Source organism: Perissodus microlepis, chromosome 10 (assembly GCF_051167445.1).
Source record: "Perissodus microlepis isolate ML-2025 ecotype Zambia chromosome 10, ASM5116744v1, whole genome shotgun sequence".
NCBI classification, from domain to species: domain Eukaryota; kingdom Metazoa; phylum Chordata; class Actinopteri; order Cichliformes; family Cichlidae; genus Perissodus; species Perissodus microlepis.
In genome coordinates, this window is record NC_140470.1 from 22,751,772 (window position 1) to 22,779,551 (window position 27,780).

Genomic DNA, 27,780 nt, shown 5'->3' on the forward strand with positions numbered 1-27,780 from the left:
TGTTTTGAATTCCTTTTCTGTTCGTGGTGCCTCGGGAAAAGAGGGTAATCACGTCACAAGAGCCTTCATCAAAAAAAAGATCAAAGCATTATTTATATTTAAAAAAAAAACGTATGCATATAATGAATGACATGAAGTAATTTACAATACACATAAAGACTAAATTACTCTTTTTTCCCTTTGATTGTTATGTAAAAAAAAGTTTGAACACATTAAGTGTATATTTGAAAGTAATTTTTAATTTAAAACGTAAACACTTCAAACCTTATTCCATAGTTTTTATGTTTAACCAAATGAGGTTTCTCATTGAAAACCCTTCACCTGCCTCAAATGAAGTCACATGATTTACTGTAAAGCAAGGCTTTTCAGGTCCCAAAGAAAAGCATGGCTATTATCTCGTTTTCATCTCCAAGGATGTTTGACGAGTCTACTTCAACAGTCTGGACTAACCTGAAACATACACGAGATAAAAGTAAAGAATCCCATTTGTGGGGTCTCCTGCAGTAACAGCTCCTTGTCAACGAGCCAGTTTAGAGTATGTATAGCGTGCATGTCAGTATATTTTGCAATGACACTATTTCCTCAAACTGTCTGGGGATTATCGGGGGAACCCGAGATGAGGAAGAAAAAAAACTGATGCAACTATTCACAGTACCACATACCACAACTTTTTTTCTGCTCTTGAGACTCAATGATTTAAATTGAAGAAATACATCATTAACTGCATGCTGTGATCATTTAGACCAGGGTGATTAGAATTCTTCAAAATATTTTAGAGTTTATTTTTGCTAGTTCTAATTTAAGTTTATTGACTTGCTCAAAGAGATGTTACAAATAGATGTTTTTTTACACAAACATGACCTACAAATGATCAGTTTCATAACAGGAGACCATTTAAAACCACTTGCTATAGAAATGAAAAAACAAAAATTCTTTTATATGTTTCATATTTTGTTTATTTTATTAAAAAACACACACGCACACATTGCTATTTACAACATAGAAAAGCTTTCACCTGTTGTTGGGCTGTTTGTCGACAAGATGTAAAGATGCAGTTTTTGGTCACTTAAACTATAATTCACTGGTACATATAACGGAAAAACAAAGAAAAAAATATGTGATTTTTTTTTTTTACACTGTACATTAACTAACTTTCACAAGCACTGAGTGCGAGCATATCTGCAAGATGAGGTTAATGACAACTATCTTGTAATTGTCAGAGGTTGTTTGATATAATGGAATTACCATGCCTGAGCTTAACAGAGAAAAAAACGAGCAGCATGGTGCCTTGAACCAGCCAAAACTATAAACAATGTTGAGCATGTGAATTCCTTTTACACAGCAGTGCGCTTTATAACTTCTGTTCACAACTTCACATATGGGATGAGAGCGATGAGGGTGGCTCTGCAAACTGCTTCCAAACATCAAACACACAGTAGAAGTCCGGATGGTGGGATGGTGTCCTAGCGAAAGGATGATTTAGCTGAGAGGAGTGCTTTGATGGGAGAAGATTTCAGGAGCTTCTTAAAAGTCCAGTGTAAAAGAATTGTCCTGTCATGTCCTTTACTTTTTTAAAGCAAAAGTGGGATCTGTTGGCAAAAGCTGTTCCAGAATTCATCTGTGGAATTTGGGATGTCTGCAAGAGTTGTGTACTGTGGCCTTGTGTCGTCTACATCGTCGACTGCAAAACAAAGAGCGAAATCCAAGGTCAGTTAAACCAAGTCATGTGACTTAAAACTGATAGCATTATTTTGATTGCTAATGTAATCTACAACAAAATCTAACCATATTCATTGATGTTGACTAAATTCTACAATTAAATTCTTAAATTGCTGGCATGGACTGTGGTGTTTAAGCAGCAGCTACATCACAGCTTCCAACTAGCAACATTTACCTGATGAAGACTCACTCCACTGGCTCCCTGGACTGGTGCATGGTTCATTGCACAGGAACCCCCTGTCGTCTAAACTGCTTGTTGTCATCCAGTGTGAAGTTTCTTTCTCCAGTTTTCTGCAAATCTGAAAGAGTAACACTGGATTGAGTATGGCTATATTTGGCCCAACTAGTTGTTCAACACAAAACATGCGTATTAGTGTTTTGGGTGTTATTGCATGAGCCAAACCAAGCAGAATAAGACAAACATGGGTATTCCTGTCAATGAAATGTTGCTTTCTAACTAGGGTAAGACCTGTAGGTTATGCTTACCTCAATAATATCTTCTGGACAGTCGTAGTCTGCACGATCACAGTGATGAGAAGGGGAGAAAAACAGAAAGGAACATGAGTATTTAAGTTTCTATTTAAGTTGAATTATTCCAAGCTAAGCCAAAGTCATTTACTAGCAAGTATGAGCTATGTGTTGTTGTCTTACCGGAGCTGTGATCAGGTGAAACCTGAAATCTGTTGATGAAGGAGTCAGGGCCAATCTCAACTGTTGAAGACCAATCAGGAACCTCAGTTGGAAAGAAGTAATCTGCAAAAATGGCAAACAAACGTATTGAGTACACTTGGGCTTTTAGATTCAAATGCAATGTTTATCTGAACATTTTCGGTACAGATTTTTCAAACTTGCTCACCTGGCTGTTCTGTCTGCACTGTGCTGTCAACTCTGTTTTCTTGTGTGCTTTCTGGCACCAGTGCAGGGATGGGAGACTGAGTGTCACTGTAGCTGTCTTCCCTCTCTTCCATCTTAACCACTGAACTCTGCAAGAACAAATCAAAGAGAAATTAAGTGAGATGTTTGAAATAAAAATCGAGACATTCAAATCCATATGTGTATGTCTGTTTCCTGCACAGCTACAAAGTAGCATTATTTTACAAAGCTATACATTCAGTATCTAGATCAGTGTAAATGAGGAATATTTTGAGTATGCTATTTAAAAACAAGTGTCACTAGAGCTACAGTAACAGTGATAGCATTTACCTTCTTCCTTCCCTTTGATTCCCTTGATTTAGTCCGTTTATCTGTGCAGAGGAAAGAAAAACATTTTGGTCACTTACTTTCTTTACCACTGAGACTGTAGAGCACATGAATTGAAGATACTGAGCGCAATGTTAATTCGCCAAAAAGAACAAACGTTCATTTCCTGTCAGTTTTCTCACCTTTAGATTTTTGACTAGCAGGCAGCATCCTGAAGACGCGCATAGCTTGGTGGCCTTTGTTAATGCTTTTGTCTTTCACCTCCTCAATGTCAGGCAGTGAGTTCATTGCACAGCGGAAGTTGGCTTTCCATGTCTTGGGGTCACAAACTTGGCCCTCTGAATATTTCCCTGTAAAATGCATTGGCACATGCTAGTTTAGTACACTTCTTCATCCTGTAAAGAAGAGTTGTTCTGAACAGGTGGCAGGCTTATTCAGGCTTTCTCACCTGTGTGTTTGGCCCACTCTTTGAACAAACATGCGTCTTTGTCCACCTCCCAGCCATGTCGAGCTGCATGCTTCCAGGGGATGGAAAACATTGTTTTCTCCTGGGAAATATAAAAAAAATTCATATATATTAAGTTGGATCGTGGGTAATTGCGCTTACTGAGAGAATGCAATGTGTTATCTCCCAAGCAGAAACCAAGCTTCCGTTCAGCTACCTCATCGTGCCTATTTTCACTTGTTTGAAGTGCCACAGGCATAGCTGTGAAGTGGCTTTAACTATAGCACGCCTCAAAGTAACACTGCAACACTAAGACCCATCCCAAGCTAGTGCTTCAAACCAAGTCAATGTTTGTAACATGCTAATACTGTATGCACAGCAAGGGGACAACTCAGCATCAATAAAAACATGTGCAGCTTTGCAGAAATCACTTTCCTGTCTCATGGGGAGAGGCATCAATCCTACAACAAATAGATTTCCAAATATCTATTCCTGTACTCTGAATTATCATTACTTATTTGCAGGCAGTTCCTATTTACATGAACCAGTTCGGTGTATTATAATAGGCTAAGAAAGCTTCTCACCTTGTCAATCCAAGCCAGACCCCAAACTGTATTGGAGTCGATCATCTTCTCCAGCCATGGCCTCATTCTCATCCTTGACACTGGCATGTTTGCCTAAAGAAATGCAGCAGCAGAAGAAAGTGTTTAGAGAAATGCTGTAATGCAGCGTGTGAAGCGCAGCGGTAAGAGGAAATAAACTCCCGCATAGATTTACTACTGCTTCTTTGCTGCGCAGGACAGAAGAGTTCATGGCCAGGGCAATCAGCGCGCTCAGGGAGGCGTTTACCAGTAGTTTAGAAAGGTTGGAAGGAACAAGAAGAAAAAATAACTAAAAAATAACTCGTGCAGTTATGCAGTTATTTTATTAATCCTGTAGCATAAAAGTTTAAAAATCTAGAATGGTAAGCGAATATCCCCCCCCCCCCCCCCCCCCCTAAAAAAGGTTTCTTAATTCCTTAGAGCAAACAAGCGCAACTCAACACAGGCTTGGCAAAAATGTCACAGAATTAAACAATTCGAGTTTGAAATGTGCATTAAAAACCTTTGCATCTATTTGCATGTTATTTAATTCAATGCTCATTCTCAAACACACAGCGTGAGAGAAAGAGAGACTCCTATAATAATAATAGATAATATTTTTTCAAAGAAATCATCCCAATAGCATCATTTAGCTTTTAAAAAATACAGCAGGGATGTTAAATTGATATCACTATACTTACAGATTAATTTGCTTTGTGATTCCAGGAGGAAAAAAATGCAACAATAATCCCGTTGGTTTAAGAAAAGCTTCTTCTCGTCTTTAAGTGTTCCACTTGTAAACGTTTTCTGAGTACAAGTGAGTACTGACAGCTTGGTGTGCACAATTTATACACAGCCGACTCCAGTGGCGGGTATTCCCCGGCAAGAGGCTTGGTGCTATAAAAAATGTCCTCAGTAAAAAAAAAAAAGTGAGAGGTGTGTTTATCAAGCCTTTGAAAATGTATTGGTTATTTGACGATAACCTTGTAGTTGTTTGCAGTAGCTACTTTATTAATGTCATATCTGCATATTTGCGCATTACCACCCTGTTATAACTAAAAAAAAAAATACAATTCGAAAGTTTATTATTGAATTGACTGAAAGTCCTCTTATAATAGGACTGATATTTTTTACAGTGTGTTTGGAGCATGCGCTGTGATCCTTTGCTTCAGCAAGTAGCAAAGGATTTCCGAGAAATCACGCTGTTGAGAGCTAGAAGGAAGTTAAAAAACAACACGCGTGGAATACAGTTGATTGCTGCACGTAGACTAGATCATCAAACTAAATGAACTCATGTGTCACTCGAGTTTGTTTCCCCGCTCCCTCCTTTGTAAGCTATTCACCTTACAGATAGTGCTTTGTGCAAATACTGCAAATATTTGCAAGTGGCAAATTATATTTAACTCACATTAAGATTTGACATCAAACCGTAACAGCCGACTTGTTCTATTATCGCGTCCTGTTATGCACCGTATTTCGATTATAGTGATCATAATATCGCATTCTTATAATAATTTTGCTTTGGAGGTTGTGCAAAGTTAACACTATTAAAGTCTGAGAGCGCGTGCATTCATTTCCAAAGCACGCGCGCACGCATTCGTCTTCCACAAGCCAAAAGTCTTCCCCCACAGTCTGGCATGACAAACATGTGCATGGGACCAACCCTTTAGTATAAACAGCGACCTGCCTGAGAATTCAGGCATTTACAAGAAATGGTGTAGCAATTTTCAATGGCCGCTGGGGGCAGTGTGATACCGACTTGCTGGGCGCATGGATATGGGTCATGCAGAGTGAACTCTTGTACTGCCTTGACAGCGGGAAAAGAGAGCAGCATCGGACGATGCGGAAGCAGCAGCAGCTGTTTATCCGCAAATACAGGACCTGCGGAGCGTTTTACACAACACATCCTGCATGGGCGCGCGCTCGCAGCAATATCAAGCATTCGCGAAATTCAACGTAATGAAACAACGGGCACAAAACTGCGGGGGTGAATAGAAATATGGCAATCATTCATATCGTGTATCGTAAATATCGACTCAGTCTCTTAGCTTGATTGCATCAAATACACGCAGAAGGTCATTGTAGTTATAATCGTGTGTGTTCACTTGGAGGGAAATTTGGCAGAGTGAATAGAAATATGACCATTAGTCATAACCTGTATCCTGAATTTCGGTGCTTAAAAACAGCGTAACTGCACCTGATAGCGTAACTGCACCCGCAGGTCTTTTTATATAACGGGGTGAGTTCACTTGGAGGAAAATTGGGAAACCCCACACATCAAGCTTTGTCTCAGATAATGTATCTGTCCATTTAGGGGCTTCCCGTGTGGTGTGGCGAGTTCGCGTGCTCGCGCATGCTTTACGTGACGCTCGCCTGCGCGTACCCGCGAGGGAATTGCAGGGAGTTTTTCCCGCGGACTTTTCACCGGTAGCGGGGGTCTGTGGGATTTCCCAAACGAATACAGAGATCTGGATTGGAAAAGGGAAAAATCATCCCGTTTTTCCCACCGATTCTTCTTCTCTCTTTTTTTGGCAGGCAGCCTGTGTGCCAGTGTGCGAAGAAACAGGTGAATTATAGGAATTCACTGCAGCTGGCATGCAACAAAACCAGCACCAGCATCATCATAGTTTAGTGAAGAGAATCACTTTAAAAACAAATTAAAAAAAAAAAAATAATGTTAAGTTTTTAAGGATCTTCTTTAAAATTGTGCAGCGTTATTATGCAATTGATGTGAACCGATTTTTCTAACCCGCATATATATGTGTGTGTGTGTGTGTGTGTGTGTTCTTATTTAAAATCCATTATACCTGAAAATACATAACTACAACATGACAGTTACCTGGTTCATCAACCTAGCCCCTATACCTCACCTTAATTCTGAAACAGGCTTTCAGCGAACACCGGTGACTGATTAAAACACTTGACTGTCTGTTTCAAACTGCATCCAAGTGATTTCACTCCCAACTGACCAAATTCCTCTAAAATCTATTGCACTCTGTGCTTACCCCGGGCTAGTCTGGACATTAAGGTCACCTACATGCAGCAAGAAAATGTAATTTAAGGCTCGAGTCACCAATCTCGCCTTAGACTCGCCTTTTGACAGCTTACCTACACTGGAGCAATTCAAAGCCTTCCTTCAACTTTAGCCACAACGTTAAACTGAAGGTGCAAGTTTTTCTTCAGCTTTTATAATTGTGTTTGTTTCACCGGCAAATCCAGTTTGCTTGTCTTTTGACTGCAGTCAAAAGACTTAACTGTGAAGACTGTTCTGTCTCAGGGGATTGTTTTCTTCTGCTTCTTTTCTCACATGAGTAATGTTCATGTCAAATACTCCCAATTGTCGCCTTCCAAAGGACCTGCAGATCGCAGTTCTTTTTAGTGGGATAACACCTGTATACTTTACTTAGCACCTGCAAATTAAAGTATTATAGGTATATAATAGAAGGCAATTAAAGTGGGGGAGAAAAATAATATAAAGAAATCTTGCCACTATTTGGTAAGGGAGGGTGAGTTTCTGTACCAGCAGACATGAGGAAGCATGTTGGCTTTCCAAGATCGGCCTAAAATTCAGCCCTCAGGTCAACTACTCAAGTTCCACCCAAACAGGCCTCCTGAATCTGTTTCACAGTGTACTTTCAAAGGCGTCCCCAATATTACTGCTTCAAATGTTGTATATTCTGTAAATTCCTAGGAATTCCTATTTTTGACATCAAGTCATCCTAAAATGTTTCAAAATTCATTTGAGGGCTGTGAGTCATATGACAGGAAGAAAGAAAAGCTGTCTTTATGCGACACACTGGATTCATTGTTCAGACTTTACTCTAGTCCTTCCCTTTTTGTGAAATAGTCGAACATTTTGCCTTTCAGGGCCTCCAACAGTTACATGAACTAAACATTTTTAGAAATTGTGTTGGGAGGCAACTCTCATGTTGAGCTGCTTTTATCTGAACTTGATCATTTTCAGAAACATGACAAGGGAGCCCCACTAGACTTTATTTTTTCAGTGTATTCTATGTGATAATCTTCTATATAGGTTATGTACCACAGGTTTTTAAAGTGGCTGTAAATAAACCATTGCTTTAAAATTCTTTACTTAATTCAACTATCATAGCCAACTCCAGACTGATTTCCAACCAGGGGCGGATCTATAGGGGGGCAAGGGGGTGCAACTACCCCCCTGCTGTAGAGAGCCCCCCCCCTCCAAACTCTTACTGGTAAATAATACTGATAAAAAATAATTGCTGGTTTGTCCAAAAGCCTCTTATAGCCTTTGTTTTCTTTGAAGAGATACAATAAACAGTTTTAAAGTGTTTTTGTGGATATTTTGTTTACTTCATTTCAGGGGCGATTTTAGCCCATTTTTGGGAATGGGCTAAAATCAAAATGAATCAAAGCACCCCCAAAGATTTCTTACTTTTCTGACAATATTTGCTGTTTGTGTGACACACTACTAAAAATATAAAAAGCATACAGTACTTGGTTGAGACGTAACATTTTAACAACAAAAGTATAGATACCCCCCCCAAAAAAAAAAAATGGTTTGTTCCAGCTCGCCTCTCCCCTACTCTAGCACCCTTGGTGCCAGAGCAATGGTGGCTGAGACGCAGCGGAGCGGAGGTATAAGTGCCTGGCTTAAAACAGGACATATTAGCTGCATTTAACCTGCAGTTACTCTTTATATAGTTAGGTAGGAGTCACACCATGTTTCTTTTTAGCTGAAAAACATTACACCCAGGTAACCTGCAGTGTTGAAAATGTGTTTTCCGACGATATTTGCTACCCTACAATCCATCCTGCTCTGTAGTAAAATCAGCGACATTTGACCGCCCTGTTGCTCCCATTGAAATTTATACAGCCTATTTAAAATCTAAAACTTATAATTGTCCGTAGCCTACTGTTCTTGCCACTGTCCTGTTTGAAATGGAATGAGAGAAGCTGGTCATTTTGTCATATGTGCATGTGCCAATATTAAACCCAGGAGCCACATTCAGGTAAAAGTGTAAAATCAAATGATCCGTCAATAAAGGATAATGTTGGATCAGTGTTTCAATATTTATATATTTTATTAGATGTACATGTGGTTTGGTTATTTGCCTTTTGGTTGAAAGTACACTGAGAGAGGACTTTCTTATATTAGTGATCTTAATAATATTTTTTTTCATATCAATGTCATTTTTTCATCTAATTGAATACAATCTATTTGTGTATGATTATCAGTCCAAAGAGGGAGAGAGGAGGAAAGAGGGGAACGTGAGGAGAAAATACAAGGTCAGGAAGAACCAGGTAAGAAAACAGACAGGGAATAGTGACAGGCAAAACAGAAACTGTTAAACTGCTTGAGAGATGACCACCAAAAGTGATAGACAGATTTGCCAACTTCAAGGTGAGGCCACATAGATTAAAATAAAAGAAAAAAATCTGCAGAGCCATAGTAGTATCTGCAGTAAAGATCTTTTCATACATTGTATACATTGCACCATAGGCAAAGTTGGAGTGTATTTTTATATATATGTATTGTATTATACATACACATTAAAAGTGAACCTCTGTCCAAAAAATGCACTCAGTTTACTTCTCATTTACTATGAGCATCATTTTCCACCAGTAATTAAGGTTAGGATATGTATTTTTTTTATTACAATCCATTCTTCATTTGCAGCATTTAAATAACCTTTATCTGATTTGATGGTTTTGTTACAGACTTTAAAAAAGTGTTTTGCTTTTCTTTCACAAATGTGGGGATTCAATTGTGTTAAAATGTACAAAACAATGATGTCATGTTTTGTGACGAGGACCCAGGCACAGAGAGACTTGATGAATTTAAGAATCTTATGATTTAATAAAGAAATTTACAGACTTGCACAGAGATGGTAAAATTATGATGACTAATAACGGAGATGAAGACAACAGACAATGAGGACAGGTTTAAATGCACTAAGGAGACACTCAGAGGGAACTCAGGACAACTGGAGACATTTAAGGATGCAGGGACTGACAGAGACGGGGAAGAAGTCTCATCGTGACGAGTAAAGTTTATGTTGCCTGGCTGGGCAGCTCTCTGGGTGCTCAGCACCCCCAAAGCTCTGATCCTAGAATCGCCCCTCCTTGTCCATTGTTTCCAACCTTCCTTTAGTTTCTAAAATCACTTGCAGAGCAATGGTTTATTAGAAGAGTTTCACTCAAGATTTAGAGGTTTTTATTGCACAGAAACAGCACTAGTGAAGGACAGTAATAATATTCTTTTGGTGTCTGACATTGTACTTGTCTATGTGCTTGTACCGCTAGACCCCAGTGCAGCATTCAATGCTGATAATTCTGTTTTCTTGATTGTGATAAAGTTCAGGTTAGCCCTAAGAAACATAGGAACGTGTTTTCTAGCCAGATGCTTTCTCTGGATGGCATGGCCTTGGCCTCCAGCAGCACTGTGAGGAACCTTGGAGCCAATTTTGATCACGATATGTTGTTCAATGTGCAAACAAATATGTAGGACTCCCTTCATTCTTCTTCATTTCTTTCTGAATGGTATTGCCAAAATTAGAATGTCCTGCCTTAGAGTAGCGCTGACAAGTTAGTTCATGCATTCATTATTTCTATTCTGAATTATCCCTCGAAAGCCTTCAGTTAATCCAAAGCATGAATCACAGAGCGTACTGGCAGAAAGGGAGATCATCTGTCTCCCATATTAGCTTTTTACCATTGACTCCCTGTAAACTCCAGAATTCAGTCCAGAATTGGGAGGAAGACACCCTGTCTGCTTTTATGAATAAAACTCTTTTATTTTAAAGCTTCTGGTTGGGGCTGAATCAGGTGACCCTGAACTATCCATTAGTTATGCGGCTAAATGCTCAGACTGCTGGGGAACTTCCAGTGATGCACTGAGCAATTCTCCTCTCATCTCTTTTCACTGCTCATGTGTTTTTATGCCACCACTGCATGTAATTAAATCTTCTCTTCTCTTCTTGCTCCCACAGTTGAGTTCATGCTTTCTCTTCTTATTCCCCTCACTCCAGCCGTTTGTGACAGGTGATTGCCCTTTACTAAGCCTGGTTCAACTAAAGGTTTTCTCCTGTTTAAAGGGAGCTTTTCCTTCCCACTGTCACCAAGTGATTGCTCATAGGGGAACGTCTGGATATTGGGGTTATCTCTGTAATATTTTAGGGTCTTTGCCTCTTTATAAAGCGTCTTGAGGCGACTGTTTTTGCCAAATGGTGCTATATAGATAAAACTGAAGTGAATAATGGTTTTTGTTATGCTAACATTTATCTGAAAAGAACCTACCAATTGAAGCTGTTACTTCCCACTGAATTGTAAAGAATTTTAGGTTATGTTGTGCACAAAAAATAAATACTCCATTTTAAAATATTAAAAATTTAAGTAGGCAAAAGTGTTTAAAGCTACTGTGAAGAGGATAAAAGAAGAAGAAGAAACATTCTTAAAGTAAAAGGGCCAACCAAATACCTCATTAGCTGATTGCCACCATTAGCAAAAAATGAATAAGTAGGCTCATTTCCTTCATTATTTAAGCAAAAGTGCAAACATTTTCTAACTTATCAGCTTCTCAAATTTAAGGACTTTTTGTCTCATGTTCTGTGTTCTTAAATATAGTGACACTTACTGTATTTTTCGGACCATAAGGCACACCGTCGATGAACGAGTCTGTTTTCATACATAAGGTGCACCAGATTATAAGGCGCATTAAGTGAAACAAAACAGTCAGAAAAGTCGGATTTTACTCAACTCATTCTTCTTGCTTCCTCCACTTCTGTACCATCGATTCATTAATATTGAATTCTCTCACAGCTGCTCTATTCCCATGTTGTTGCAGTATATTAATGACTAACCTCCTATTGTGGATGGATTATCTCAGTTGCTCTACTGACTGAAGTTTGGTTTGTTTACAGCATCCTGCCATGTGATTGCATTTGTCCCTAACCATCGGGAACTCTCGTGTTAACTTTTATCGAGTGGAAAAGGGTTAGGGTTCATCTTCCAGCTTCACTGTGTTTGTTATGCTAACACAGCCGTGTTGCTAGCGATCACATAGCATATTAATATATACCAGCTAGCCCAACTTCAGTAACCCTACAAACATCACTGCTGTTTAGTTTTCTGTCTTCATTTATGTTGGAAGTGATAGCAGAGCTGTACGTTTTAATTTTTTCACAAATCTCTCAGTCAGAACATGCTACATCATACTTAGGTGGAAACTAGCGAGCTAACTTCCTGCTAACTTCTAACTCTGTTAAATTTAATAAATTCTGTTTTCATGGATGCCTGGATGTTAAACTTAATTGTTACACCTGGTAAAGCAGCAACACTGATCATTTTATTGAAGATGAAAGAATTTAGACAGTTTTTAACTCTCAGTGATGCCGCAGTGTTCGCTTGACTTTGGGACCTGAAGCGGACAGTTTTGGACCCAGATTACTCCGCAAAGCTCCTGACTATGGTAGCCTTAATGCTCCAACAATCCATCAAGCGGTGCTTACCAAAGTCGTACTAAAACATTTTTGATAGATTTTTGAGCGCCGTGTACCACATAAAATCGGTTCGACGTCAGCACAACTAGAATTTATACATAAGCAGCTCAGGGTTATAAGGTGTACTGTCGATTTTTGATAAAAAATTAAAGGATTTTAAGTGCGCTTTATAGTCTAAAAATTACGGTAATAGAGAAAGTTAGAATGATAAGATTATTTAAAAGATAAAAAGAATATGTAACATTCCCAAGCCTAAAACCCTAAAACAATAAAGTACCACTATGGAAATAAGCCATGTTTTATCCTGCATTATGCCTCATTTTCTACCCATTACAGTTGACTATTACTGTTTTTACATTGTATGCATCCATTTATGTGTGTGTCATTAAAATATGGTTCCAAAGACAACTCATGAAGAGTCACATGGGAGGGCAATAATTATCTGAATCCCTGCGGAATTTTTACGTTTTCTCATTTCCAAAAAGGAAAAACAGAACAGTCTGTTTATAGTAGTTTCATTTTAATGGAGAGACAGAATGACGGGCTCAACAAGAAGCTTGATGACAAGATGCGCAGCAGAATAATAAAGGGAGTTATTAACTTTATTGCTGTAAAGTTAAATATGTGCCTAGATAATGGAACGAGAGGCTGAAAGATTTTTTAAATCTTAAAATAAAGATTTCTATTCCTTTAGAGAGCCCTTTCCTCTCTCTATATCGGCTTTTTATTCCCTCTGACTCCTTACTAATCACCCCATGTACTGTTCTCACTATGTGTTGAACTCCTTGAGCGTGAACATTAATAAACAGCCAGCCAAACTCCTTTTCAAGAGCCAGGAAAGAGAACGTGTTTGATCCTTTAATGACATGACATAATGAATTGACATCAATGAACTGGAGTGAAACTAGAAAGACATATAAAACAACTCTTAATAGACTATCATATAATCTGCACATAAGTATAGTTATCCAATAACACAGTAGAATACAAAATCAGTATCCTATAGATATGCAATCTGATATTAATATAACGGACAACAAGCTAGCAACTGGTAAACATACACTTGTATCATTAGCTTACAGGCTAAAAATGTCACAAAACACACTATTAATAATTTCTGGATATACAAGGTACTGATAGAACTTACAGCCATTGCTTTCTGAAGGACTCATCTGAAGAATTGTTTTGCATTTAACATAAATTGCCTAAAAGATGTAGCCATGCTTTTCCCACTGTTTTCTACACTTCCCGTTTCCTGTCTATCCAACTTTCAAATTAAAAACTTTTGACATTTATGAAAATAAATAATAGAAATACAATTTTCATGGCTACATATTTGTACACCCCATGTTTCTGTAAGTATATTCCATAATAGTATATGCTAACTTTTGATGATTTTGCAGTGATATCTTTTAGCTACTAAACTGTTTTTTCCCTTATTTTTTCCTCGTATGTGTACTTTGATCCCATTGCAAAATAAATAAACTCAATTCCAGCAACCTCACTAAAAACTCCATTTGTCCTCCTCGTGTCGTGCAGCTGACACACCACAGGTGACATGATTAGTTTTTACAGACCACACTGAGATTAAAAAGACATTCACAGTCTTAAATTTGATTTCATCCTCTGTTTGTGGGTCTGCTTGTTCATTCATCCACTTTGAATAAATGGACCCGGCTAATTTTTCCTCTGAAGGCTCGCCTGCTCTTTGCCTCATCAGTGTCTTCTTCGGAGGAGGAAGAGAAAAGGAGAAGGTGGTGAGTGGCATTGCTGGGAGTGACAGATTACTGGTCGAGAGGAGTGACCCATTTAATAAGGTCAGTCACATGATGGCAACACCATAAGCCTGTTGGTCACTCCAGTGGTGACCAGCCTGCTCACTGAGGAGTTATGTGTGAAGATGAATTAATAGCATGTAGGCCACTATGTTACCAGAGACACTTATGAGGGTTTCAGTTTTAACTAAACACACAAAGAAATGGTCAAATAAAAGTAAGAGCCTCCAAAAATAATATGTGGTGTAGTTACATAAGAAGATGCTTAAGATAGCAATTCGATTATTTTAAAGAGCAGGAGAAGTGCTCTCTCTCTCTCTGTTGCTCTGTCTGATCATCTCTTTGTCAGCCCTTTCTCAAGGTTACTTTAGTTCAATGGGAGTGTCTTATTTGGACCACGTGATCCTGATGCAAAGTTACTCTGTGTCAAAGCTGTGCTCAGCTGCAGGGATGGCGTGATGTACCAAATGATACCCCCCTAGAAATAAATCAATATATAAAATAAATAAATAAACACTGGGAGAAAAAAGATATAAGCTTTAGCTGAATTTATTTAATCGGGAAATTAAAAAATGTGAATGACCGAAATGCATCATGCAGATGCAGCTTTAGACACTTGCGTAGTTATTTTGCGACAAATGAGAGAAGCAGCTGACCACTTAATGCGTATGAGCATGCAGCGAGAACGGATAGTTCATCCCCAATAACCTTGGTGTCGATCGGATCTTCCCGCACGACCTACAAGCCCCTCATATTCAGCAGGGGAGTCTGCCATTGCGCAGCAGCCAACTGGGTGAAGGTGGGAAATCCACTAAGAGCGAGGATGCTTCTATAGGGAGTCGGGGTTTATTTCCTCAGTCAACATTTTCAGTTTTTTCAGGCGAAATTTACGCTGCTGGAAATCGCCATCCCCTGCCCGGCTCCCCCACTGTGGTCTGTCTCAGTTATATTGTCAACCCCCCCACCCCTCCTCCTCTCTGCCTCCTTAATCTCCCAGATTGTCGGCGACTTGCTGCAGTCGATGCTGCAGTTCTGAACCGCTCCTGCGCCGGGACAGCTGACTCAATGAGAAAGACATGCTCGCATTCGTTTTGGTCTCTGGATCTCTCTGGATTATATTAGGTGAGTCGTGAATGCCTCTTTGTCATTTTGATTCATTTGAACGATTTAGCGTCGCTGGGCTGGAGGCCAAGAAAAAAAGCGGATGCACCTGCCGCGCAGTGGGCCGAGGCGCATTCGTGTCTCATTCATTACCGGCTTTTTTATTTTTCTGAGGCTGTGCTTGAATATTTCCGTTTTTACAGACGACACTGCAAGAAGCTTTAGTCGCGATCCATTGCTGCATTTGGCGGTTTGCCTGCACCGCAGGACGCGGGTGACATTTTTTCATTTTCTCAGGCTACACGTGTGTTAAGTCAGCCCGGGGGCAGGCGTTAGCATTTCACCGTAGCGGGCTCTAGCTCCAAGCAAGCGCAGGGCTCGGATTTCTGATCAACAACTCCGAGATTAACAGGCCAACATCACTGAGGGATGCATTCAGGTGGGCATTAGCTACCTCTAATCAGGTATGGAGTGGGATGGACGACTGGTTGCCATGCGGCTGGGTCCGCGCGGCTGTTCCGGGTATCAGGGTTTTAATGTAAAAGTGTGTGCTTTGTGCTTAAATCCAACTATTAAAGACAAGGCTGGAAGCTGGAAGAGATGAAAGGGGTACATTTAAGGTTGGACCGCCGCTAAGGTCGTATGACATTGTGCGTAGAACCCGGACACACGTCATTTAAACCCCCCACCCCACCCCCTGTTAGCTCACGTCTCCCAACAGCCGGCCATTCACACCCTCGCGTCTGCTGTGCGCCTCTACTTCAACCTCGCTTTCAATAATATCATATCAAACACATCAGATGGGCAGAAAGCCGGTTTTAAAAGTCATCATTTCGCCCATGATGTCGTCCGCCATGCTTCCGTGATGGAGGATGAGGGGATGAGGAAGGATGAAGACCGATGACGCGCTTCAAGTGGCTGCCGCTGATTGGACGGAGCTGTCCATGAGCGAGCAGTGCTGAAATCCTGCGGCCTACCGGCAAACTACCGGGCACGGCGTGCTCGCTTTCACCAACACGACCCCCACCCTGGTTTTACGCACCGATTCTTAGGGGTGTTGGAGCTGAGCAGAGACACCATTGCTTGACATCCGAATAAATAATATCAAAATAAATAAAGTACTAAAAAAAACATCAGTTTCGAGCTGTGATGTTAAAAACTGAGGGATTCTCATATGACGAAAGAAACTGCAGGTAGTGAAGGCTGTTTGTTTGTTTGTTTTTAAAGGATTGTGGCGGTAGATTATGTGCCAGCTCGGTAGGTTTAATGGCAAATAGGCGGAGGTTATTAATCCTCCAAAGAACATGTCGCATCGCCAGCGATGAACATGTGGTAACAGCTGGCGTTTTGACTGGTGCGCATTAATATTCCATGTTGCAGTTACAGGTTTGAATGTGCTTTGTACGCAATCACTTGGAGTCTGTGATCCAAATTTAAGATGAAATTAATTGTTCGCTTGAAAATAAAGATCCCCTTGGGAGCACTCAATGCACCTCTCACCTGTCACCACATCCCAACGCCCTGCTGCTCCTTAGAATAAATAATGCATTTTAATCAACGGCTAGTGCAGCCCTACACATGGTGTAAGCCTATTCTTTTTCCTCCCTTAATATTTAATTAAATAGATAGGGGCGGTTCCTCCCCGCCCTTTGCCAAGAAACAGCCAATGGTGTTTTAGTATCCAAGCAGAGCAGCTCCTCTGTTTAACGTAACACAAGCCTTGTGCACACCAGGGGACTGCTGACTTGTAATTGGATGACTATCCAGTACATCATCATGTTCTTTTTTTTTATTCACACTGAGAATCTTTTGCCTCTTAAATTAGAAACTACAACATGAAGGAAGTTGCACTGTGAAAATGCTGAAATGAAATTCCTCTAATTAAAGAAGAACTGCATGACTGGGCAATATTATAAGACAAATCTTGAGGGTTAAGTAATTCCTGCTGTGCAATAATAACTGCTTGTTACTGACCACTTTCACTGAATCCTAGGAGTGAGGTGAATTCCAGGAAAGGTCATTTTATCAGGAGCGGTGGATGGAAATTTGCTAACAAGCATGACCTTAAAGTGGTGCATAGAAGATATATTAAACAAATGCAACACCTTAAGTACATATCCCCGAAGACAGTAATAATAAAATTAGGCAGTCTGGGTGTTCTCAGGGCCATATGTCAGCATGGATTTTTGCTGTTTCAGCAGTCTGTGCACACTCTTCCACATATTGTGGGATGATGGTTCAGTATTAAGTGCTGTGCAGCTGTCTGCCTCCCTCTTTCTCATATACATTTGTTTTTTAAGTGGTGCAGTACTGTACCGTACTCTAAAATGCTCCATCTTTGTTGACTGGATATTGCCTGTCGTGAGCCTTAAACGAATCAACTCCCTTTCTGATTAAAGACTTTAAAAAATTTTGTGAGCATCTACAGCAAATTTTAATAATGCACAATATTAAGAGGAAGTTATTATGCATGCTGGTCAGTAAGAAAGTGTTCTTACACAAAATAACAGCCATTTAGCTAGAACAGTTTTTAGAATATACCTATGTTTCCTCGTTCCTCTAAAACTGTACGTGTGCAAGGAGAACACCCTCTCTAAAAAGGAGTGAAGGTGGTTGTCTTTGCCTGGAGTTCACAGACTGTAAAATGAAGCTGTAAAAACACAACACTATGCATGTACACTGTGGTTAACACTTTTGCAAAAGTGTTGTTTTGGGGGTTTTTCATCTTTCTGGAAGAAGTTTCAGTTAAAGGGTGTAGCTCTATTTTTTAAAAATCATATATATACACACACAGACACACATAGTGACTTGTTAATGATCCTACCCCTCCAGCTTGAAATCTAAAAGTCTGCTTTCTCTCTCACTTTGATAGTCAAATTAAACTGTGAGCAGCATCAGTTGATGTTTGTGTGTGTGATTTGTTTAAATGCGCACAGGTTTCTTTGCATATAGGTGGGTACGCGTGTGTGTATTGTTTGACACTATGCCAGGCCAGTGTGTGTGTGTCATTTCCACTTACTGAAGGAGAAGTTGAGTCTGCATGTTTAGGCAGCGAGAGCCAGAAAGAGAGACACACATACACACACACACACACACAGAGCATCAGGGAGGAGGGGTGGGTGGGTGTGGTGAGAGTGTGCAGCGTCTGTTGAGCCGAGGGTGGTGTGATACGGAAGCCAGCCAGGCTCAAACGAGGCCAAAACGCTTCTCGCTTCCCTCCTCTTGCTTGCCTCAGCTTAATCTGGCTGTTGGCACTGGCAAGGTAATCACTAGTTTGCACCGGGCAATGTGATATCCGCCCGGTACCCCTTGACACACATCACCTGCACACACACCCACCTACACAGACACACATCACACCTCACCGGCTGCCTGGCTTCCCCGACGCCTTTGTAAGTGCCGCTGACTAGACCACATCTGCTTTTAGATCTGCTGCCTGCTTTCTTTGCTCTATATTTCTCTTTTTTATTACATTTCTGCATTTTTTTTTAACATATTCTGTATATGTTGTATATTCCAGTCCCTTCTGCTCAGTATATCCATATTACTTATTTATTCTGCACCTTATATCTTTAAATGTTCTCGCATGAGTAATACCTGCTCTACCCCTCCTTGACTGAGATGCAGGAGGGGGGGAAAGGATCATTCTACTGCACCGGATATTACGGCATCTCTGCAAGTATTCCTTATTGAGCGTGACAGAAAAAAGTTGTGATTTAAGTCATGAGGTGTGGGCAGAAAGAGATATGAATGAGTGGCTAAAAGAGAGTGACTATAAGCAAGGGTAGGTGATGTTCTGGGATGATTAAGCACTGATGAATTGTTTTTATTAATTTTTTTTTAAGAAAAAAAAAGAAAAGCATGAGCAAGAAGAGCAATACGGTCAACTGACGCGAGTGACACTACAAAGAGAAGGAGGGGAATTTGAAGAATAAGAGAAAGCTGAGCAGGATGTCTTTAAATAGAATACTGTAGTGAGGTTACTGCTGGTCATCTGTCTCTGTGCTAATAGGTTGTAATCTCACCACGTTGGACTCTAATCATTGGTGATGGCCCTCGGATGGGCCGATGGGGCGGGACTTAAGGACGAAGGGTTGTGTTTCCTTCACTTTAAGCCTCAGAGGTCAAAGGAAGTCTAACTGACCCATTCGCTTCCCCTAATCACTGCATAGATTGCTGTGCCCCTGCACCAAAATCTTTGCTAAGTGAAATCTTCCTGAGACAGGAAGGGAAGGAACCTCTGGGGCTGAGGTGGTACGATAAGGAGCCAACGTTTCATGCAATTTCACTAATCTAACTGGTTAAATAAAGCAGCAGAACTCCTTCGCATTTCTGTTTTCCGTCTCTATTTAAGGGAACTCTTTAAAGAAACTATGCGAGGGAGGCTGCAGTTGCGAATCCCCTTTGCTCCGTGTAATTCATCTTCAAATCAGTGAATCGCAGTTCCGTTCATTTTGGGGTTTTTTTGCTTAAAAATGTGTACTTCAGTATATCCAAGTGAGTACATATGTATGAAAAATTACAATGTTTATTTTTGTAACCCAGCTGTTCACACGCAGCATGTGCACTAGACGTTTTGTAACAGATACATTGCAGTCAGTGTTATTTTCTTTCAGTTCTCTGACTGTGCACATCTGTCAGGCTTGCAGCCAAGTGTATGTCTGCTCATGTCTACTCATTTTCTTTTTCCTCCAAGCATATTTTTTCACACTCTCTATTCAATCTGTTTTACCTCATAAATTAGGGCGCTTGCCTCACTTTCTCACTTTAGGTCAGATTGCAGGGTCGGTCACTGGTACAGATCTGAAGTCCTGTGTTTTAAAAATGACATATGGTCACTTGATGGTTATTGAATCTGTTTCATATGGAAAATCCCAAGAAGTCATCAACAAAATGCTGAGAAAACCAGAGAAAATAGAAGGCACATGTATATCATAAGCTCTGCAACCATTTACAGCAGTGGGACACTTTGCTCAGCTTTTTGTTAAACTGTATTACCTGATTATAAAACTCAGAAACAGCTACGCTATCTCCACGACTGTTGGAAGCTCAGCCACAGCTTTACAGCATCTCAGTTGCAATAAACCCTTATCACTATTTTATTGCAGACATCTGTCGACAGACTTCCCTTGCAGTGGCTCAGGAGAATGAAGGTTTTTGCAACCTGCTAACTGTAAGATTCAAATGACAATGCTTGTCAAGCAGCCTGAGCTGTAAATGCAACAGAGTTGGGTTTTTGAGGGTGCAATGTGTTTGCCATTGTACAAATTAAACAGAGAGGCCTTTGAGTTCATATGCTGATGCTGAAGGTCACTGCTGTTGCTGATGGGGTCTCTGCTGACCTGCTGTTCTCCTGTCACGACAGCTGAAGCAACACTCTTTGTAGGAGGCAGCGGGGATGAACTTAAAGGCTTGTATGGGGATGTGTTTATTTGTATGTCTATATGTGTGTAAGTGTGTAGGGAGCAGGTGGTTTGGTGGTGTTTGATTGAGGTTACCACAGGACATCCTATAGCAAAGACTTGACCCTTTAAGTGTGATGCAAACCAAAGTGCACAGCCTGATCTTAACTACGGAAAATTATTTTAAAATTAAATTTTGCTACTAAGATTAAATGCTTCTGGAGCTTGTAGCTGTCATAAGAGTGCTTCTCTTCCACCATTTGGAAAAGTGTACCAATAATTCACCTGGAGTGAAGGATGCTGCTTGTTATCTGGATAAAAACTGAAGAAGACAGCATGTACTGAAGGAGCCTCCTGAATGACTGGCTGCCCAAGTTTATTGTATAAGGACTTGTTAGACCTCTTGCTGCCTCTCAAACCTTTTCTGTTGCTCTGTAGTCTGGTATCACTTTTAATTATCCGATATTGTCATGAAAACTTACAAATAAAGTTTATGTAGGACAGTTTTCAGCTCTAAAGATGTCCTGCTATACTTTGTTTTTATTGTCTCTTTCATATTGTGAGAAAACTGGAACTTTTTTTCAAAGTTAAACAGGAATATACAGAAGAGAGCAGCATATAATAAAGTAAGAAATAACAATGGCCAATTAAATGTTTGCATCTTTGCTTGAGGCCAATTAGATATCCGGCATGTTGTGAGTCACCTGCAACTGTCGGGCTATTTGAGGACAAGATGACGTGGCATGATAACATGTGTGTACTAAAGCATTCGTTGCTTTGCTTAAAGTCTGCATGAGTGGCCTCAGTAAACAGATGCCAACAGTGGGTGTCCGTAAATGATAAGCAGATGTGGATTATTTGCAGATGTAGCCTACCCCTCTTGTTTTCAAATCCTTGCTTGACTCATCTTGCTATTAACAGTATTTTTAAACCTGCACCAGACAAAATAACCTTGATAATCTTTAAGTGCCTTCTAGTTTAAGTGGACTAAGATGGAACTGCACCTCTTTAAGCTTCAACTAGCCTGTAACTCGAGACTTTTCCTCATCGTAGGTCTTTTTAGATCTGATGTGTAGAAGAGTAAAAAGAAATCTGATAAAGAATGTTAATTTTAGATTTATGAAGTCGTATTTTTAGTGATATTCATCCACCCTCAGTGTTCCCAGTTCTGTCTAGTCTTCTTTATTGTCTCCAGATTGAGACGGCGCGTATCTGTGCGTCTGTATTTCTGCATCACTGATCCCAAAAAGTTGATTCTGTTCATCTGGACGTAGCATTTTGTAGTGGGAGAAGCGTTTCTTCGCTCTTCCAAGTGACTACTTCAGTCTCAGGCTACACCTACAGGCCAGTGACCAGTCTTTCAATGATGAGGATGTACACATCCTGGACAGGGAGGAACGCCGGTTTGAGCAGGGAATCAAGGAGGGCTTTTACATGAAAGGGAAAAGACCATCTCTGAATCGCAGAGTAGGCCTAAGGGTATTTCTTTCGCCATCTTACAAGGCTGTGATTGCTTATCAGTGGTCATGGCAATTTGCATATTAATGATCAAGAAACTCAACTCACAGCCCATCATTCATCACTGGTGCTAGTTTCAGTCATTATGCAAATATACTGTTTAAAAAGTTGGGGAAACCTGCAGTTAGCTGAGACCGAAGAAGACGACATCTGCACAGTGATGCTTTTATAACCAGCCACTCTCTCTTTTCTGCCTCCTTTATTCCAGCTAGCTGCACAGTGGTGTCAGTGGGTTATGAAGTCTGTCTATATTTAGAGCAGGTCGAATGCTGTTCCCCCTCCGCTGCCTCTCTTTGGAAACGCCGCTCCACCAATCCACTGCGACTCTTCGCTGCAGCCAAGCCACATTAGTCACAGGACACAAAACAATTCATTCGTGATACAGCCGCAGTTTGATCTAATTACTGCCTTGGCGGTCTATAAATGTTTACGGAGGTCTTCTGGACTTTGGTTTCAAAATCTGTCAACAAGACACAACAGACACATCTCAGTCCCCCAGATGTTGTTTAACATTCATTAAATTTCAACCAGATTTGGACCAGCTTGAAACTTCCAGCCTTCATTTAAATTACAGAAGAAAGAAATCAGACTGTTTCATAATGAAATGTTTGGCTCTGTACTTTGTGATTTAGAGGTGCTGACAGACATAAGTTACATTTTTCTGTCTGTTTCCCACCACCCAGTGAAGCTTAGAGTAATGCTTAACAGATATGAAACGTGTCAGTGTGCACATGTACACAGCAAAATCTCCAGTGTTAAATTAACACTAGAGAGTGTCTATATGGGTCCACACCTCTGAGTGTTAAATACAACACTGTTGAGTGTTAAATTAACACTTTTGACAGTGTTATATGTTTAAAAGTAACCTAGTCAGTTTTGAAGATTAACAATGGCTAACACTGAGCAGTGCTGATTTTCTAACACTGGAATATTTCTAACATTTTGAGTTATTTTCCAGTGTTAGAAAATCAGCACTGCTCAGTGTTAGCCATTGTTAATCTTCAAAACTGACTAGGTTACTTTTAAACATATAACACTGTCAAAAGTGTTAATTTAACACTCAACAGTGTTGTATTTAACACTCAGAGGTGTGGACCCATATAGACACTCTCTAGTGTTAATTTAACACTGGAGATTTTGCTGTGTAGTTCTTAGGAAGAAGATAAATAAGAGTATTTCCCAAAATATATTCCCCTAATGGTTAATCTTTACCCAAACATAAAGAAAAACCTTCTTTCTTTTTGACATGTAAGTATTTGTTTTATAATTTTACCTCCATATCTAATGATTTTTAACTTTTAAAATCTTCTGTCTGTCTTGATTTTTCAATCAACTTTTACCGTCTTCACTGAGATCCAGTCTTACTGAATCCAGCTGCACACAACAGGCAGCTCAGTGGCTCTGGACATTTAATTATGGAATTAGCTCTGACAATCTAACTGCTTTAGTATCCACACAAATGCGAGCAATCAGTGCAGTGTGATTTAGAGCCATTATGAAGTGGCAGCTTTTACTTATTGTGCTAAACTTTTCCCGGTAGTTGAGCTGCTTTAATTTCCCCCTAATTATTACTGGAACACTTCAGATGTTAAAAAAGGCCAACAGAAAGAGAGAAAATATCTGAGAAGTGCGGCAGAAAAAGGAGAACTACGGACAACTGCGTTATTACAGGGCAGGTACTGTTTACAGACATGAGAGGGATGCTGCGGTTTCTCACTTACAGGTGATAGTTTCTGTGTGAGCAGAAACTGGACTCAATTTAGAGGACTCAAGCCAAAAAAATAAAATAAAAATGGGATGGCAGTGTCAGAAGAGATGAAGACATTGCGCAACAGGCCTGAATTAAAGCAGAGGAAGTGATGAGTACCAGCTTACTGTATCTTAATGTGCTGTCATATGTCAGTGGGGCTTTACAAATGACTGTAGCAACTGACTGCTGTTAGCATCAGGGTGTCGGTGTGTTTTTGCGGTTGTATCAACTGAAAAATGATACTGTAGGGTGAAAGTGTGGTCACGGGGTTGTAATAATATCCGTGAGTATGTATTCATATATAGCAAGACTAAAAAGGTCGAGTTTGTGATGACTTTGTGACAGTAAAGTATATAATTTAAACTTTGAGTAGCAATACAGCTGTATGCATGACCCTGGATGAGGTGTATTTTGAATTTAAGCTTCGTAAGAGAAACTTATGAGTGCAGGAAGCAGTGCACATGTTTCTTTACGTTAACACACGCAGCACCTGTTTCTCCATCTTCCAGGCTAATCAAGCTTTAAGCAGCTGAAGACTATTTTACACTTACACACTGTCAGTTGAGGAGACTCACAACGGGTATTAGGTGTTACTTTTGAAATTTTGACTGTCAGTTTTGTTTTCCGTCATCGGCCTTTTGAAATGATTGCAGCCAGCGTGACTCATTGGGTGCAACACCTATAGATGATATCTCTTTGATGGGAATTTAGCAACCCAATGGAAATGTGCATTATGCAAACACTAAGTGGATATTTGGCTGATTCACGCATTTTTTTTCTTACATTTAAATTTGCAGAAATAGATAAAAGATTAATTGCCTCATAATCTGGACTGTGTACCCTCCAGTGTAGACGAGGTTTTTAAAATGCACTCTCAAGTCAGGCTATTCAGGGGATAGTGTCAGGATCATGTGGCCAGATACAATAAGCCCATTATTTACTTTTCTCTCTTTGTATTTTTACTATTTTGGATAAATAGAAAAAGATGGTAGTTATTTTATGTCTTCTAAATTCAGTTAATTTTTGGAAAGTTTTTAAAGCATCATGTGGGTTCATGTGATTCCGCCTCACTTTAGTAGTTTAGTGCACAGAATAGTGGTTCCGCTCTAAAATGACAGGTGAATGAGGAAGTCAGCGACCTGATGTATTTATACTTACCAGCTTCATTGTCTGTTGGTGTTTGTGTCTGTGCATGCATGTCGGGAGAGAGACATGCATGAGAGTGAGAGACAGACAGACAGTGAGACGAGACAGGAAGTGTCTGATTGGCTCTGAATTGTAGCACTGCCCCGACAGTTCATTAGATCAGATGGTGCTGTCTCTGACTCATGTCCCAGGGGAGGGAAGGAAACCCCCTCCCCACTCAGCACTACAGCCAGCCGCCCCCTTGGATAAATTATGTATTTCTTGATATGTGTGTGTGTGTGTGTGTATGACTGTGCAACTATTCCACTACGGTTTAACCGCTGTCCTTTCTAGTCATCAGTATAGATAATCTCTCCTGGCCTTCTTTTACAGTAAAAATGAGAAATGTGGGGGTGAGACCCCTCAAACACCAGCTTTTGAGTATAAATTAAGTGTTTCAGGTCATTTCGCTTCGGTGAAGGAGTAGCGAGGTCAAATATGCCCACGTGTAGCCACAAAAACCTGTCATAAAGTGATGGAAACAAGTCTGAGAAATTAGTGGGAGGGATTAATTTTCTAGTTGTGTTTTAAATGTCTCAGTCTTCATCTTAGGAAGCTGGTTCACATGTGAAGTTGTTAAAGAGCTTACATGATCACATCCTGAGCAAGGCTTTCTTGTCAGTGGCATGAAATGTGAACTGTTATGTGAAATATGAAAAAGTCTAGAACTAGCACTCAATGAAATTTGTATAGTTTCATGCGTGTTTGAAAAGCTGTGATTCACAAGACCTTTATTTAATCTGAAAAATAAATACTCCTGTTTGGTTTTAGGTAACTGAATAGATATTATATAGAGATTCATTAACAAACTGGCATTTGATCTCACATTAAGCCCGAGAGTATACTTTTAATGTTCTAAAAAGACCATAGAGACATGGAGAAGACGAATAAGAAGAAGAAACAAACCAAATTTTTTTTTTAAAAATTCAGATTTAGCTTCACAGCTTGACTGTGGAAGTGAAAGATTAAGTATTTTACACGTCTTTAATTTTTATGCTTATTGCTGCAGACTACTAACAGCTACCAGACAGTGGTTTTGTCTGCTTTAACCCTTCTTCCTTTTTTCCTTGAAGCGCAGACATTCTGTGTGGAAAGTGCACATGTGGGTTTCCCTCACATGCAATGAAAAAAAAAAAGCATAAGTGCCATCCCTTGGTTTAAAAAAAAACCTAAAGAATAGGCTTGCACATATATGTAATAAGTAGATACTGCAGTCAGTGGCGGTTTATCTATAAGCAGCGTTAACTGCTGACATCATTATGAGGACGCAGAAGAAAGAGACTTGAGACAGAAATATGAGGTCATGTTAGTGTATTGTTTGCCTTTTTTACTAATTTATGGGTAAATTCAGGCAAGCAACAAGGATTAGTGCCCAAAAATGTGATTATCTGAAAGCAATACACCTGTCAAATCTGATATTGATGGATGAAACAAGCAGAAGTTTTTCATTTATTAGTGAGATTTAGAACGCAATCCATTAAAAAATAAGATTTATGTAGTGTCAGAATATGTGTTATTTAGCAGCAGTAGTAGTAAAGCCTCTAAGTTCGTATAAACCTTCACTAGAACACCTGATCCAGCTTTAAGGATTGTTGATTTGTCATATAAACAAAACAATCAGTAGCACTTTATTATATGGCTCATATAATAATATATCATTCCTCTAGGATTACAGGCAATCTCATTGTGTTTTACCTAAAATTTCATGTAATTATATTTAACTGCAAATGCTTCCAGGAAGTGAAACACTACTTAAAGTTACAGTATAATTATACCTTTCCTGTGAAATACCAGAAGTTACACACTATTACGCTACTACTTACAATATAATTATTTCTTCATACTTATTTTTCTTTAATTATTACTTAATGTATTGACCAGCAAGGATTTGTAGGTAAGTATACATCATAATTTCAGCTAAATAGATTTAAATTACTTTTGATTCCAGGGGAATCGATCCCACCAAACATTGAGTAAAATATTGATTTACCCTCCTCCTTAGCAAGTAGTGTTTAAGAAAAATGAATAATGGTTTGAAAGGCGTTGTAAGAAATCATTTGTAAAAGACTGCCTTGTCCCTTCTGCAGAGCTGAGTTCCACCCTGATGGAGAAGATGCAGGCCCAGGAGATGATGAGTGGCCTGAGGATACCGGAGATGGACGAGCTCGGTCAGTTCTTCCGCTCCCTGCCGACCTCCACGCTTGTGGGCATCGGCGCTCTGACAGCTGTGCTGGCGTACTGGTTAGCCACCAGACCCCGTCCCATCAAACCCCCCTGCAGTCTTCTGCACCAGTCTGAGGAAGTGCCGGTGAGATATTCACAGATCCATAAAAGCGTTAAGTTTTGCATTCCCAAATGCTTTCAGTAACATAGACATGTTTGGACATTCAGGCACAAGTAGTAGATATTTTTCATGTCAGTCTAGTCCTTCACAGTAAAATGGGGTCAATCAGTACTCTCTGTGGATTTTCTTTTGTTTTGTTTTAATGCACTCATGTAGGTCACCTTCAATTGTTAGCAGCCAGTGATGACACTAGGCTTTATGTCTAACAATAAAGGCTAGTATTTTAGTTTTCTTTACCCTAGCTTATACCTGTCAGGTTATTCTAAGCATCCGAAGCTCG

The 27,780-nt window shown here is 39.9% G+C and overlaps 2 protein-coding genes across 2 annotated transcripts in view; one reads left to right on the forward strand and one right to left on the reverse strand.

Moving 5' to 3' along the window:
- Positions 1–328: 328 nt before the first annotated feature.
- irf1b (interferon regulatory factor 1b) lies at positions 329–4,779 on the reverse strand. Its single transcript, XM_084940707.1, has 10 exons — positions 4,647–4,779; positions 3,949–4,041; positions 3,368–3,467; positions 3,102–3,269; positions 2,923–2,963; positions 2,576–2,702; positions 2,371–2,472; positions 2,206–2,234; positions 1,895–2,018; positions 329–1,681 (listed from the first exon to the last, which is right to left on the reverse strand). The coding sequence occupies exons 2-10, from the start codon at positions 4,033–4,035 to the stop codon at positions 1,572–1,574; spliced, it is 888 nt and encodes a 295-aa protein (XP_084796833.1). The 5' UTR covers positions 4,036–4,041; positions 4,647–4,779; the 3' UTR covers positions 329–1,571.
- Positions 4,780–14,692: 9,913 nt separating this feature from the next.
- The window catches only part of acsl6 (acyl-CoA synthetase long chain family member 6), a 39,425-nt gene continuing 26,337 nt past the window's right edge, over positions 14,693–27,780 (forward strand). The window contains exons 1-2 of the mRNA XM_084940708.1: positions 14,693–15,322; positions 27,244–27,464. Of these exons, the coding sequence (XP_084796834.1) occupies positions 15,277–15,322; positions 27,244–27,464 (267 nt within the window). The 5' untranslated portion in view covers positions 14,693–15,276. The remainder of the gene's footprint in view (positions 15,323–27,243; positions 27,465–27,780) is intronic.

What these genes read in the sequence shown, in the direction of transcription:
- irf1b (XM_084940707.1), bottom strand. Translation starts at nt 4,035, where the DNA reads ATGCCAGTGTCAAGGATGAGAATGAGGCCATGGCTGGAGAAGATGATC. An exon ending in GTCCAGAAGATATTATTGAG is followed by an intron (nt 2,019 to 2,205) that starts GTAAGCATAACC and finishes TTACTCTTTCAG; the next exon opens with ATTTGCAGAAAACTGGAGAA. An exon ending in GTGGAGTGAGTCTTCATCAG is followed by an intron (nt 1,682 to 1,894) that starts GTAAATGTTGCT and finishes TTTGTTTTGCAG; the next exon opens with TCGACGATGTAGACGACACA.